Below are 15512 nucleotides of genomic sequence, written 5' to 3' on the forward strand. Positions count from 1 at the left end.
TAAATTGCATTCTGTGCATATATTTCACCAGGTAACATCTGAAAGAAGCATTCTTATAAGCATCATTACGGCACTCTCCAATACAACATACAACATTGTACATAGTCTATTGGACAGACAGTATGAAGACATTCCCACTGCTGGATATTTTCATGTTACTCAGGTTTTGTACAGTCAGAACCCAAAGATCTCTTTCCTTCCATGTGTTACATGCATCATTGTCGATAGAATGAGTTGGCTGTTGTGTCTGATTCCCAACAACCTCCGATATTTCTTCCAAATAAAGATTAAATGTTGGACAGTTTAAGGGATTGCACATTTAAGGGGCGGCAGAGTGGGTTAGCACTGCTACCTCACAGCGCCAGGGACCCGGGTTCGATTCCCAGCTTGGGTCACTGTCTGTGCGGAGTCTGCACGTTCTCCCCGTGTCTGCGTGGGTTTCCTCCGGGTGCTCCGGTTTCCTCCCACAGTCCCAAAGATGTGCTGGTTAGGTGGATTGACCATGCTAAATTGCCCCTTAGTGTCAGTGGGACTAGGTAGGGTAAATCCATGGGGTTATGCGGATAGGGCCTGGCTGGGATTGTAGTCAGTGCAGACTCGACGGGCTGAATGGCCTGCTTCTGCAATGTAGGGATTCTATTTTCACACACAGCAAGATGAAAATGACAATGAAGGTACAAGGTATCTTACAACAGGTGCCAAAGCACCGGGACACAAGGGCACCAGCAATAGGTTCCACCTTAGATGGGGTAATAAGAAGGAATATTTTCACATATTGAATGGGTTATCAAGAGGGGAAGAGACTGTCACAGTATTTACCAGCCAATTAGATAAACACTTGAAGGGGAAGAATGCTAATGGATACAGCCAATAGGCCAGATAAAGGGAGTAGAGACTTAAGTTTGATGCGGAACCAGAGCCATTCTCAGTCAACTGGTCTCCTATGGAGCTAACATTTCAATCTTTCAGGACAAGTTTGACAAGTCTTCAGCTGCCTGAACACCAGGTGTAGGGAAGTAAACTGAGAGGCACTGATGATACATGTCTTCATTTGGGCGGGTTGAAGTTCAATGGGCCTAGGGGCTGTTTGCTTTGTAGCATCAACACTCACTCACCTTTTCTGTTGTCACAGTAACCGTGTTAACAACTGCGTTCAAAGATTCTGTAGCTTTCTTCAGTTTCTGCTTTGGCCGCTCCCTGTCCTTCCGACTCTGCAGATTAAAAGTGCACAATCTGCTTCACAAAACTTGCATTTATACGACATCTTTAACATATTAAACCCCCTCCCTCTCCCAGGCGCTTCTCAGGTGCGGTATCAGGTGAAACTCAACACCGAGGCAGATCAGGAGATAGCAGGATAGATTTGGTCAAAGAGGTAGTTTGTAAAGATCTTAAAGAAAACAAGAAGGGAGAGGTTGAGGGATGGAATCCCAGGGCTTAGGGTCCAGACAACTAAATTCACAGTTGCCAATTGGTGGCGCGATTAAAATCTGGTTGCAGAAGAGGCCAGAATTGAAGAAATACAGAATACTGTGAAGGGTGGAGGGCAGTTTTTTTAAAGTTTATTTATCAGTGTCACAAGTCGGCTTACATTAACACTGCAATGAAGTTACTGTGAAAATCCCCTATTCGCCACACTCCGGTGCCTGTTCGGGTACACTGAGGGAGAATTTAGCACGGCCAATGCACCTAACCAGCACGTCCTTCGGACTGTGGGAGGAAACCCACGCAGACATGGGGAGAACGTGCAAACTCTGCACAAGTAGTTACCCAAGGCGGGGAATTGAAGCTGGGTGCCTGGCGCTGTGAGGCAGCAGTGCTAACCACTGTGCCGGCAGGAGAAGGATACAAAGATTGGGAGGCTATAGAAGGATTTGAGCACAGGATGGAAATTTTAAACTCGAGTGGTCACTGATCTGAGACTAATGCAGATCAGCGAGCACAGGGGTGATGGGAACAGGCAATTTTTATTTAATAGAACTGATTTGCTTTTCCCCTGAAGACACTGATTCATACTGGTACATAATTTTACGGGCATCAGATTCACTCTGGTAACGTACACAAGGGGATGTTATTCATAATCATTCATCAGGCTTCGACGGTTGGTGTGGGCAGACTCTGTGACCTTGAGGGCACAGAGTCTGATCCAGTTCTTCCCGCAATTCCATGGGCGTTTTCCAGCCAGGGGGTCACTGAGGCATCAGCGGGTGTGGGAAGCTGGGACATTTACCTCTTTTCGCTCTCTGAGCACCAAGACAAAGCATAGCCCATGTACTGCCACCCTGACCCTCATCGGCTAACTTGGCAGAGCCCAGGGGGTGAACACTTGGCACATTCTGATCTGTACATACTCACTGAATCATCAGAAGTGGATGGAATAAAAGGAGTTTGTTTCCTCGGAAACATGATAAAGCTCCTGAAACAACCGTCAATGGAATCTTGTATATGATGGACAGGGACACACAGTACAAGGGAATGATACAATATACCGGGCCATGGCCACCATGGTTCAGTAGGCAACAAGCCCTCCCCCGCCGCCCCATAGGTCAGAAGGTTGTGCCATCCATTCTCACTCCAGAGACGCGAGTACAGAAATCCTTGCCGACGCACGCATTGCAATGCTGAGGGAATGCTGCACTGTCAGGGTGCCATCTTCCAGATACCCCCCTCAGTTAGAATCATAGAACCCTAGAGTTCAGAAGGAGGCCATTCAGCCCATCAAGTCTTCACCGACTCTCTGACAGAACATCTTACCCACGCCCACCCCCCCGCTGCCTCATGCCCTTAACCCCACATATTTACTATGCTATTCCCCGAACCTACATATCTTGGGATATTAAGGGGCAATTTAGCATGGCCAATCTTCTCCCCATCCTATCCCCCGTAACCCTGCGCATTTACCATGGGTAATCTAGGTTAGGTGAATTGGCCATGCTAAATTGTCCCTTAATGTCCCAAGATGTGTAGGTTAGGGGGATTAGCGGGGTAACTACTTGGAATCACAGGGAACAGGTCTGGGTGGGATTGCCCCGCAGTGTCGGGGGATTACATGGGGTTACAAGGGTAGGGCCCGAATGGGATTGCTGTCGGTGCAGACTCGATGGGCCGAATGGTCTGCTTCTGCACAGTAAGGATTCTATGATAATCTACCTAACCTTCACATCTTTGCACACTCTGGGGCAGTTTAGTATGGCCAATCCACCTCACCTGTGGACTGTGGGAGAAAACTGGAGGAAACCCGTGCAGACACGGGGAGAACGTGCAAACTCCGCACAGACAGTGACCCAAGCTGGGAATCGAACCCGGATCCCTGGCGCTGTGAGGCAGCAGCACTGACCACTGTGCAACCATGCCGCCCAGTGCATCAGGAAGTGCTCTGATCCATTTGTGAAGCCCTCCCCAGTCAAACAGCCTGCTGACACTCAATGTAGACGCTCGGCGGAGCCAATGCGTGGAATCATACCACACACAACAGAGTAAGAGTTAGCAGCAACTAGAGTGGGGGTGGGGGAGGAGGTTCCAAGCAATAAACGGATTTGAGAGCGTCTGGAGATGAAGCATTTGGAAACTCACTTGAATATAAATTATTGATTCGCTCGAGCTAATGGCCACATTAACTGAACATTGCCACATTAAGATTTCAGAGGATCATATAAATGGCGAGATGAGAATAGTTCACCTTCTACTGCGGAGCAGGATAATGGGAGCTTTTGGACTAATCACAGCAACCAGCCACTTATCAATTAATCCACAAGAGGCCAAGCGCAAGGCAAGGAAAACCCTCAGTGATGGAGAGCTTTAGGAAATTCTTTATTCAGGGTGGTTAGAATATGGAACTCACCGGAAAAACAATTGTTTGGAGCCAAGAGTATAAACGCATTTAAAGTGAAGCAAGATATGAGTACATGATGGGGCGGCACGGTGGCACAGTGGTTAGCATTGCTGCCTCACAGCGCCAGGGACCCAGGTTCGATTCCCGGCTTGGGTCACTGTCTGTGTGGAGTCTGCACATTCTCCCCTGCGTGGGTTTCCTCCCACAGTCCGAAAGACGTGCTGGTTAGGGTGCATTGGCCGTGCTAAATTCTCCCTCAGTGTTACCCGAACAGGTGCACGGAGTGGAGTTATGAGGGGATTTTCACAGTAACTTCATTGCAATGCTAAGGTAAGCCTACTTGTGACACTAATAAATAAACTTTAAACTTTAAGAGTGTGACCCAGTGAGCCGCGGCTGACACTTGATTAGCACAAATGCAGAAAGAAACAGAGGTCGGGAGCAGGAATAGGCTATTCGGCCCATAATGCCTGCTCTGCCATTCAATGTGATCATGGCTGATCTTGTATCTCAACATCACACTGCGGCCCTACTCCCACACACCTTGATGCCTTGCGAGTTTAGAAATCCACCTGTTTCATTTCAAAATATACTCAGTGAGCTCACTCCCCAGACCAAACGAAACAACATCTCTGCATCTGTCCAGCCCTGCCAGGAATTTGCACCTTTCAATGAGATCCCCTCTCAGTTGTCTAAACTCCAGTGAATATAGGCCTGACCGACCCAATCTCTCCTCCTACGACAATCCTGCCATCCCATTCCGGGAATCCATCAGGCCAACTGGTCCCCGTCATTATTTATGCTCCACATGAAACTCTTTCCATCCCTTTCTCACTCTGTCAACACATCCTTTTGAGCTTTCTCCCCTTCAAGTTTATACAGTATATTTATTAGTCACAAGTAGACTGACATTAACACTGCAATGAAGTTACTGTGAAAATCCCCGAGTCGCCACACTCCGGCGCCTGTTCGGGTACACTGAGGGAGAATTTAGCACGGCCAATGCACATAACCAGCACGTCTTTCAGACTGTGGGAGGAAACCGGAGCACCCGGTGGAAACCCACGCAGACATGGGGAGAATGTGCAGACTCCACACAGACAGTCATCCAAGCCGGGAATTGAACCCGGGTCCCTGGCACTGTGAGGCAGCAGTGCTAACCACTGTGTACAGTTCTGATGTGATGTTAAATGAAGGCCCCATCTTCCCTCTCAAGTGAATGCATCAGTTCAACATTTTGATGAAGAGCAGGTGAGCTGTCCCCAGTGTCCTGGTCAATGTATATTCCTCAATCAACCTCACTAAAATGGATTGTCTGGTCATCATCCCATTGCTGTTTGTGGTACAATCTCTCCACCACTGACACACAGTGGCAGCAGTGTGCACCATCTACAAGATGCACTGCAGGAACTCACCAAAGCTCCTGAGGCAGCATTGCAACTACGATCATCTAGAAGGACAAGCAGGGGCTGCACAGTGGTTAGCACTGCTGCCTCATAGCCCCAGGGATCTGAGTTCGATTCCCAGTTTGAGTCACTACTGTGTGCAGTTTGCACATTCTCCCCATGTCTGCGTGGGTTTCCCTCCGGATGCTCCGGTTTCCTCCCACAGTCCACAGATGTGCGGGTCAGGTTGATTGGCCATGCTAAATTGCCCCTCAGTGTTGCGGGATGCATAGGTTTAGAGGGATTAGCTGGGTAAATATATGGGATTGAGGGGATAGGGCCTGGGTGAGATTGTTGTCGATGCAGACTCGATGGGCCAAATGGCCGCCTCCTGCACTGTAGGGATTCTATGATACCTGAAAACATCATCACCTGGAGATTCCCCTCCAAGATACTCACCCCCGTGACCTGGAAATACATCGCTATTCCTTCACTTTGGCTGGGACAAAATCCTGGAACTACCTCCCTAATAGCACTGTGGATGTACCTACACCGCAGGGACTGCAGTTGTTCAAGAAGGTGGTTCACCTTCTCAAGGGGCAACTAGGGCAATAAATGTTGGTCCAACCAGCGACACTCGCATCCCGTAAGAGGTTTAAGAAAGAGCTTGCTGTGTGCAAATTAACTGTTGCAAAAGGACCTGTATTCCGCGCCAGTGTGCAAAGCCCCAAGGTGCCCCAGTAATAGATTTCTCCATTAGAATACAGAGACCCAAACTGGACCTTTGCCTGCATCCCCATTAGGAAAACACTAACCATGACAGCTCCTCCAGCTCCCAGCAGGCAAACACCAACCCTACCCCCAAGTCCCCTGACTTCACATCTTCCCGGCAAACAACCACTGAATGTTGCCCTCAGCCCCACGCCACAATGTTGGGGGAGGTTGAAGTCGGAAAAAGAGAAACTTGTATTTAAATTGTGCCTTTCACAGCCTCAGAACATCAAAACACTTCACAGCCGATGCTGTACTATTGAAGCGCTGTCACTGTCGTAACGTAGGAAACGCAACAGCCAGTTTAGGCACAGCAAGATCCCACAAATTACAATGTAATAAATGATCAGGTAATCTGTTTCAGTGACGTTAGTTGGGGGATAAAAATTAGCCAGTGCTCCTGGCGCAAACTTGCCTTCTGACCCAAATCCACTCGAAGGGGCAGATGATGCCTCAGTTCAATGCCTCATCTCGCAACAGTGTACCCTCGGACACTGGGGGTGCCAGGCAAGATTATGGGCCCAGGTCGCTTGGAGTGGATCCTGCATCCAAGATTTTCTGACTAAGAGGTGAGTGTTCTGCCCACTGAGCCATGCCTGGCAATTCTGCCAATTTCTCAACATGCTGTCTGGTGAAAGCTGGGTGGCAGGGTGGCACAGTGGTTGGCACTGCCGCCTCGCAGCGCCAGGGACCCGGGTTCAATTCCGGCCTCAGGTGACTGACTGTGTGGAGTTTGCACATTCTCCCCGTGTCTGCGCGGGTTTCCTCCGGGTGCTCCGGTTTCCTCCCACGCTCCAAAGATGTGCAGGTTAGGTGGATTGACAATGCTAAATTGCCCCTTAATGTCCCAAGATGTATAAATGAGGGGGATGAGCAGGGTAAATGTGTGGGGTTACGGGATGGAGTGGGCCTGGGTAAGATGCTCTCTCAGGGAGTAGGTGCAAATTCGATGGGCCGAATGGCCTCCTTCTATAAAGTAGGGATTCTATGACATGTAAATCCATGGAGTTTACTCTGAAATACTCCGTATAGCACATTGCAGCAACAAGAGGATGAAGTACACAACAGCCTCTGCAGATTTGTTTTGTTAAACTTTTGTGAAAAATACTTCTCAGTGACCAAGGAAATGGGTGGACTACTTCCTAACACATGCGTGTAGACCCGTGCTTGGCTGCGCAGGCATCGGAGAATCTGAAAAGTCTGGAACATCGAGTATCACATCATACACACTACGCAGTGAAAGTCTCCTGTTAAAGAGAGTGAATGGAGCATGTGATTGCTGATGAGGCTTGCCTAGTTCACCATTCAATAGCAGATAGCAAGTTCAAACAAAGACAACCAGAGCCAAGTGGTGATGCCTGATCCCTTGCGCTTGCTGGGGCTACGCGTCTGCAGAACGGTCGATATCACCATGGCTGCAATGGACAACAACAAGAACAAGCTATTACTGACCTCATAAAGTGTAGCCAAATAGCTGCCACAGGTAACCAACTGGCAGCTCACTCACCAGGCGATGGCTTAGTGGTATTATCGCTAGACTGTTAATCCAGAAACTCAGCCAATGTTCTGGGGACACGAGTTCGAATCCCGCCACGGCAGATGGTGGAATTTGAATTCAATAAAAAATATCTGGAATTAAGAACCTACCGATGACCATGAAACCATTGTCGATTGTCGGAAAAACCCATCTGCTTCGCCAATGTCCTTTAGGGAGGGAAATCTGCTGTGCTTACCCGGTCAGGCCAACATGTGACTCCAGAGCCACAGCAACATGGCTAACTCTCAACTGCCCTCGGGCAACTAGGGACGGGCAATAAATGCCAGCCAACCAGCGATGCCCATGTCCCACGAATGAAAAATCTAACTGTCTCGCCCTCGATCTATTATTCACCAGTGAACCTTGACTGACAGGCTATCCCTGTGTGAACCATGGCTCAGTGGGTGGTGCTTTCATCTCTGCCTCCTAAGGTTGTGGGTTCAAGTCCCACTCCAGGGAAAATCTTGGTTCACACTCTCAGTGGCGAACAGCTGGGATGATATTGTTCAGATGTGATGTTAAACTGAGGCCCTTCCTCCCCTCTCGGGTGGGTGCTATTTTGAAGAGTGTTATCCCCAGTGCCCTCGTCAATATTTATCCTTCAATCAACATAACAACAAAAAAGTCATTGTTGTTTGTGGGAGCTTGCTGTGCATAAATTGGCTGCCGCGTTTCCCGACATTACAACAGCGACCAACGTCAGCAATGACCTAATTGGCTGTAATGTAACTTGAGACATCAAGGGATCACATAAAGGTGCTATATAAATGCAAATTTTAATTTATTTTATCAAGCCTCACCCAATATCCACAAACAGTGGTCAGGATGGGGAAACTATCGACTTCCTTATTCAGAATCAGGCTGAGGTGTCTTTTCATTAAAATTCATTTTACAGGATGTGGGTGTCGCTGGTTAGACCAGCATTTATTGCCCATCCCTAGTTTCCCTTCAGAAGGTGGTGGTGAGCTGCCTTCTTGAACTGTTGCAGTCCATGTGGTGTAGGAACACCCATAGCGCTGAAAGGAAGGGAGTTCCAGCATTTTGATCCAACGACAGTGAAGGAACGGCCGATATATTTCCAAATCAGGATGGTGAGTGACTTGGAGGGGAACCTCCAGGTGGTGGAACTCTTCGCCGCAGAAGGCTGTGGAGGCCGGGTCATTGAGTGTCTTTAAGGCAGAGATAGATAGGTTCTTGATTAATAAGGGGATCGGGGTTTATGGGGAAAAGGCAGGAGAATGGGGATGAGAAAAATATCAGCCATGATTGAATGGCGGAGCAGACTCGATGGGCCGAGTGGCCTAATTCTGCTCCTATGTCTTATGGTGGTCCCAGGTATTTGCTGCCCTTGTCTTTCTAGATGGCAGTGGCCGTGGCTTTGGGAGGTGCTGTCTCTACCTACCCTGGTTGGCATCAGCTAATTCTGAGGAATTGAAAGCAAGAAAACCACAGTTACGAAGAACAGGCATTTGCCAGTGTGCTCAGTTATTGAGAAGCTTTAGGGAAGTGGTAATAATGACATCAGTAATTACCAGTAATGATTGAGGGCAATATTTCCTCACGTCTCATTTTGTGGTATAAAGTGCAGAAGACCACAGTACAGGCACAACAGACGAGGAGCAGAGAAACCCAAAGCGGTAATGGTTCAGTGGGTTACATCGAATACAGAAACTAGCTATTCAGCCCTGAAGATATATACTGCAGCTCATGCTCCACACAACCTCCGCCCACCTCTCTCCATCTCACGCCATCAACATAATCTTCCAGTTCTTTTGCTCCTATGTTTAATTCTACCTTCCCCTCAACTATTCCTGGTGATAGCGAGTTCCACATTCTAACCACGCTCTTATTTATTCCCTTCATAATCTTATATGTTTCTATAAGATCTCCCCTCATTCTTCTGAATTCCAATGAGTATAGCCCCAGTCTACTCAGTCTCTCCTCATAAGCCAACCCTCTCAACTCCAGCATCAACCTAGTGAATCTCCTCTGCACCCCTCCAGTGCCAGTACATCCTTTCTCAAGTAAGGAGACCAAAACTGTACACAGTACTCCAGGTGTAGCCTCACCAGCACCTTATACAGCTGCAACTGAACCTCACTGTTTTTAAACCCCATCCCTCTAGCAATGAAGGACAAAACTCCATTTGCCTTCTTAATTACCTGCTGCACTTGCAAACCAACTCCTTGTGATTCTTGCACATCTTTGGACTGTGGGAGGAAACCGGAGCAGCCGGAGGAAACCCACAGACACAGGGAAAACGTGCAGACTCCGCACAGACTGTGACTCCAGGCCAGAATCGAACCCAGGTCCCTGGCGCTGTGAGGCAGCAGTGCTAACCACTGTGCCACCAATTACGGCCAGCAAAACTCCTTATAAGCAGTTGCAACAATTTGGGTTTGATTCCTTACCCGGGTCATTGAGAGCTCAGCAAGAATTGGCCAACAAGTGATCTGATCGAGTGGACAAATATCCTGGAACTGGCTAATCAGTCGTTAGCAGTTATCTGCAACTTGATCTGCAGTATTGGTTAAAAAGTTATTACGTCAATTATTCAGATGTCAACTGCAATAATCACAGCGGTGTTCCTGTTTTGAGTTTCAAACAAATTTGGTTACTCACTATCCATTTATTCATTCTTTCTTACTCTCAGTAACTAACTGACAATGTCAGTTATGGCTCAGTGAGTCCCACTCCCTCACCCGAGTCGGAGGGTCGTGGGTTCAAACCCAACTTGAAACGGGAGCACAAAATCCAGGTTGGCACACCAGTGCCAGTTCTAAGGGAGTGCTGCACTGTTGGAGGTGCAACTTTTCGAGATTAGTACATAAAATCAAGCCCCACCTGCCCTCTCAGGTGGGCATCAAACACAAAAAAAAACAGTGACACTCGGCATTCTCGTGGTGTAGGGTGTAGAGAAAGATCAACTTAATGCAAGGTGGGTCCATTCCAAAGTCTGACAGCAGCAGGGAAAGAAGCTGTTCTTGAGTCGGTTGGTACGTGACCTCAGACTTTTGTGCCTTTTTCCCTGACTGGTAGCCATGCCTTTAGCTGCCTGGGCTCGAAGATCTAGAGTTTGCTTCCTAAACTTCTCCTCTCTCTCCTCATATATCCGGCCAATGTTTAACTATGAAGTGGATATTTCTACCACATTAAAGGTGCTGTGTAAATACGGGTTGTTGTTGAACAGGATTCTCAGTGAAAAGGACACACAGGAGTATCTAGCTGGCCAAAAGCAGTGGAACTCGTTACGCTGGTTTTAAATTGTGACGGATTTAAACCCACTGAAACCTTTTAAAGAATGATTCAGACAGCTGTTGTATATTAACATTATTCTGTACAACATGTTCTATTAACCCTCTAGGTTCTTTCACACACACTCAAGTTTTTGTTTCCTTCAAAGATTTCTCCCACTTTTTCCTGAAATTTCCACTCGTCCAAGGTGGCACAGTGGTTAGCACTGCTGCCTCACAGCGCCAGGGACCCGGGTTCAATTCCGGCCTCAGGTCACTGTCTGTGCGGAGTTTGCACATTCTCCCCGTGTCCGCGTGGGTTTCCTCCGGGTGCTCCGGTGTTCTCCCACAGTCCAAAGATGTGCGGGTTAGGTGGATTGGCCATGCTAAATTGACATGAGTGTCAGGGAGATTAGCAGGGTAAATATGTGGGGTTATGGGGGATAGGGCCTGGGTGGGATTGTGGTCAGTGTGGGTTCAATGGGCCGAATGACCTCCTTCTGTACTGTAGGGATTTTATGATTCTATGATCAAGCTGTCTTGTCAAGTGGTCGTTCTTCAAGAGCTTTGAGTGTGACAACAGATCGCAAAACCAGGAAAGCTCAGCTTTCCCCGAGATGGGACTTTGCTCATGGTCTCATCTGAAAGCTGGCACCTCTGACAGTTACTGGTACCCTGGAATGTCAACTTGGATTTTTGTGCTCAAGTTTCTGGGGCAGGACTGAAATCCAACAGTGTTTGGAACCCAGGGGGTGAAAGTGCTACCTGAGCCGCAGCTGAAACTTAAAGGCATGAGTCAATCGCGCCAAATCCCAGGGCATGTGTCTCACTGCTGGAATAAACACAATGTTCTCAGGTGCCTTCAAGCTGATGTCAGTGGAAAGTTAACAGCGGGTATTTATGAACCCAGTACCTCACCCCTGCCCCCACTCTTCTTGTGAACTGTTTCAACACCAGAATCGCCTGCACTCGAGCTGTGCACGTCAGCACGAGCATCAGAGAAGTTGCGCGGTGCGCAAACGCATGTCCTTCTTTGCCAACCCTTCCTGCATGGACCAACTAACATTGTGACTGCACTGGAGCAGCGCACAGTGCTCCATCACAGGACAACCAGACCTCAGGTGAGGATACAAGCAACAAGCGGAACAGCAGAACAAGCGGTCAAATCAGTTAGCGTGATGCCCAAATTCACATGGGCGGACTGGATGCAAAACAACCCATCAGCTCAAGTCACATCAGTTTCACCTCCCATCACATTAGGCTGGCACAGTGGTTAGCACTGCTGCCTCACAGCTCCAGAGACCAGGGTTCAATTCCAGCCTTGGGTCACTGTCTGTGTGGAGTTCGCACATTCTCCCCATGTCTGCATAGGTTTCCTCCAGGTGCTCCGGTTTCCTCCCACAGACCAAAGATGTGTAGGTTAGGGAGATTGGCCATGCTAAATTGCCCCTTAATGCCCAAAGATGCAAAGGTTATGCGGATTAGTCATGTGGGGGGTTTGGGGATAGGGTGGGGCAGTGGGCCAAGGTAAGATGCTCTTTAGAGAGTTGGCGTAGATTTGATGGGTCGAATGGCCTCTTTCTGCACTGTAGGGATTGAATGATTCACAGTACCCATTCCTCATAAAGCTTCCTAACTGCTCACTTTGCCTGGCCCAGGAGCCTGGGAGGCCATTCAGCCTCTCAAGCCTGCTCCACCCTTGAAAAAGCAAAGAAAATCTATCAATCTCAGTTTTGGGATTTTCAGAAGACCCCAAGCCCCAACAGCTTTGGGGGAGAAGTGTCCCGATTTCCATACTCTCTACATGTCTTCTCGACATCACCTTCACTGGCCTAGTTCTTTGCTCCCTTGTTCTGCACTCCCGTCAGGTCCCTCATCCCCCTCTGCCTAAAAGAATGCTACCTGCCATATATCCTAAACTTAACCTGTACCTTCCTGTCCCACCATCCTAGAGTTTCCTAAGACAGGTTAACACGGTGCAGTTAAAAATGTTCCACATTTCCACATTGCTCCTCCAAGATATCTCCTTTCATAGATTCCCTATAGTGCAAAAGGAGGCCATTCGGCCCTTCAAGTCTGTACTGACTCTCTGACAGCATCTTACCCAGGCCCTATCGCTGAAACCTCACATATTTGTCCCGCTAATTCCCATATCGATACATCTTGGAACACTAAGGGGCTCACAGCGCCAGGGACCCGGGTTTGATTCCTGACTTCGGGTCACTGTCTGTGTAGAGTTTGCCCGTTCTCCCCATGTCTGCGTGGGTTTCCTCTGGGTGCTCCGGTTTCCTCCCACACTCCAAAGGTGTGCGGGTTAGGTGAATTAGCCATGCCAAATTCTCCCTCAGTGTACCTGAACAGGCGCCGGAGTGTGGCGACTAGGGGATTTTCACAGTAACTTCATTGCAGTATTAATGTATGACAACTTGTGATCAATAAATAAACAGAATTTAGCATGGCCAATGCAGCTAACCTGCACATCTTTGGACTGTGAGAGGAAACCAGGGCACCCGGACGAAACCCACGCAGACACGGGGAGAACGTGCAAACTCCACACAGACAGTGACACACGGTTGAACAGCACATATTTACAGACTGTTCCTCACGGCTCTCCTATGTCACACGGAGAAGTTGGAGGAGGGGGGGTGGGTGGGGCCTATCAATCTTGTTCTTGTTTGCTTTACCCTCAGGGCTCAGCAAGGTCCTTGTTGCAGTGGCTGGAACCCTGCACTCCCACACAAGACTCGATAAGATAAGCAACAGGGCTCGCAAACTCAACTGAAGGATCACACGCCCTGCGAAGGCCCACCTAGATAGTCATGATGTGGCGACGCTGGCGTTGGACTGGGGTAAACACACCAAAGATAGCACAGCACAGCGCCGCACACAAAAAGGCTGCCTCGTCATGTTAGAAGCTGGAGGTGTTGACAATCTATTGGGCCACGGCGCACACAGCTCCAAGCTCCGCCTCCTCCTCGCCCCTCCCCCGCCTTGTACAGGTGCAGGATTTAATTATCCCGAAGGAAGCACAACGAGAGTGCAGCCAGCAACAACTGGAACGAACGATGACGCTTCACAAATTTAGCCCCAAGATAATTCCAACAGCTCAAAACAAACAAAAGGTTACTTTACACCACCTTGCGCTCACAGTGGTGTAGGTGGCAGGGCACCTGGGAGAGAGACTTCAGGGTTCAGAAACACACCCCCGGCAGTTTCTAACATTTCTAATTTTCCCAGAGTTCTGAAACTCAACCAGTGAAAACAGGTTTTGAAACGTCGCCCAGGATATTACAATAAATAGTAGAGGGGTGATTGAAAGGACAGCAATACACAACAATGTGCTTTACAGGTGTGTAGGTGAGGTGGATTAGCCACAGTACATGTGCAGGGTTACAGGGATGGGCAGGGGAAATGAGGCCTGGGCGGGATGCTCTTTCTGAGAGATGGGGCAGACTCGATGGGCCAAAAGGCCTCTTCCTGCACTGTCGAGTAAAATGTATTTGACCAAATCATAGACTCTTCATAGATTTATACCAAACAAAATGTCACACCGAGTTACATAAGGAGATATTAAGTTTATTTATTAGTGTCACAAGTAGGCTTACATTAACACTGCAATGAAGTTACTGTGAAAATCCCCCAGTCGCCACACTCTGGTGCCAGTTCGGGAGAATTTAGCATGGCCAACCCACCGAACCGGCACGTCTTTCGTACTGTGGGAGGAAACCGGAGCCCCCCCCCTCCGAGTAAACCCACGCAGACACGGGGAGAATGTGCAAACTCCACACAGGCAGTGACCCAAGCCAGGAATCAAATCTGGGTCCCTGGCGCTGTGAGGCAGCAGTGCTAACCACTGTGCCACCGTGCCCCCCCCCCCCCAGCACAGATGGCAGAGGAAGGTTATAAGGAAGAGGAGTTTAGGGAGAAAATTCCAGAGCTTAGTTTCGATGCTGCTGGGGGGGGGGGGGGGGGGGGGTGGGGGGACAATGAAATAGTGATGTGCAAGAGGCCAGCATGTGAAGAGTATGGAGATTTCAGAAGATCAGGGAATGGAAGAGGTCAGAGAGAATGCGTTATAAAATGGCTACAGTGAAAACACAACCCTTTTTGCGACTGTTTATACGAGGTTTACTACCCCAGACTTGAATCTGTTCCCGATTCAGCGCTAACTGAGAAAAGGAGCTGCAAGCGAGAGATCCTCTGTAAATACAGCTTGGATAGGCTGGGGGTCCGGCATGTATCCCTGCAGCAGCTGCCGAAATCCATCAGCTCAACACAGACAAGCTGCTGAGGATACAACATACACACATACACACTGGCGCAGTGCACGCGCACACCCCACTTTGTACACACACAGCACACCCCCACTTCGTTTGCACACACTCATACCTCCCATACACACGCGCACACACTTTCAACCACACACTCACCCTACCTCGTGGACACACACACAGACCGACACACACACACAGACCGACACACACACACACACCGACACACACACACACCGACACACACACACACACACACCGACACACACACACACACACACACCGACACACACACACACACACACCGACACACACACACACACACCGACACACACACACACACACACACCGACACACACACACCGACACACACACACCGACACACACACACACACACCGACACACGCACACACCGACACACACACACACACCGACACACACACACACACCGACACACACACACACCGACACACACCGACACAC

General features: G+C 48.9%; 1 protein-coding gene across 8 annotated transcripts in view; it reads right to left on the reverse strand.

The window, feature by feature from the left end:
* Nucleotides 1-15512, reverse strand: part of LOC144500760 (protein AF-10-like) — a 213661-nt gene that overhangs the window by 98728 nt on the left and 99421 nt on the right. For all 8 annotated transcript variants that reach the window (XM_078224169.1, XM_078224166.1, XM_078224162.1 and 5 more), the window contains one exon: nt 1116-1211. In XM_078224169.1, the coding sequence (XP_078080295.1) occupies nt 1116-1211 (96 nt within the window). The remainder of the gene's footprint in view (nt 1-1115; nt 1212-15512) is intronic.

This window comes from Mustelus asterias, chromosome 11 (genome assembly GCF_964213995.1).
Source record: "Mustelus asterias chromosome 11, sMusAst1.hap1.1, whole genome shotgun sequence".
Taxonomy (NCBI): domain Eukaryota; kingdom Metazoa; phylum Chordata; class Chondrichthyes; order Carcharhiniformes; family Triakidae; genus Mustelus; species Mustelus asterias.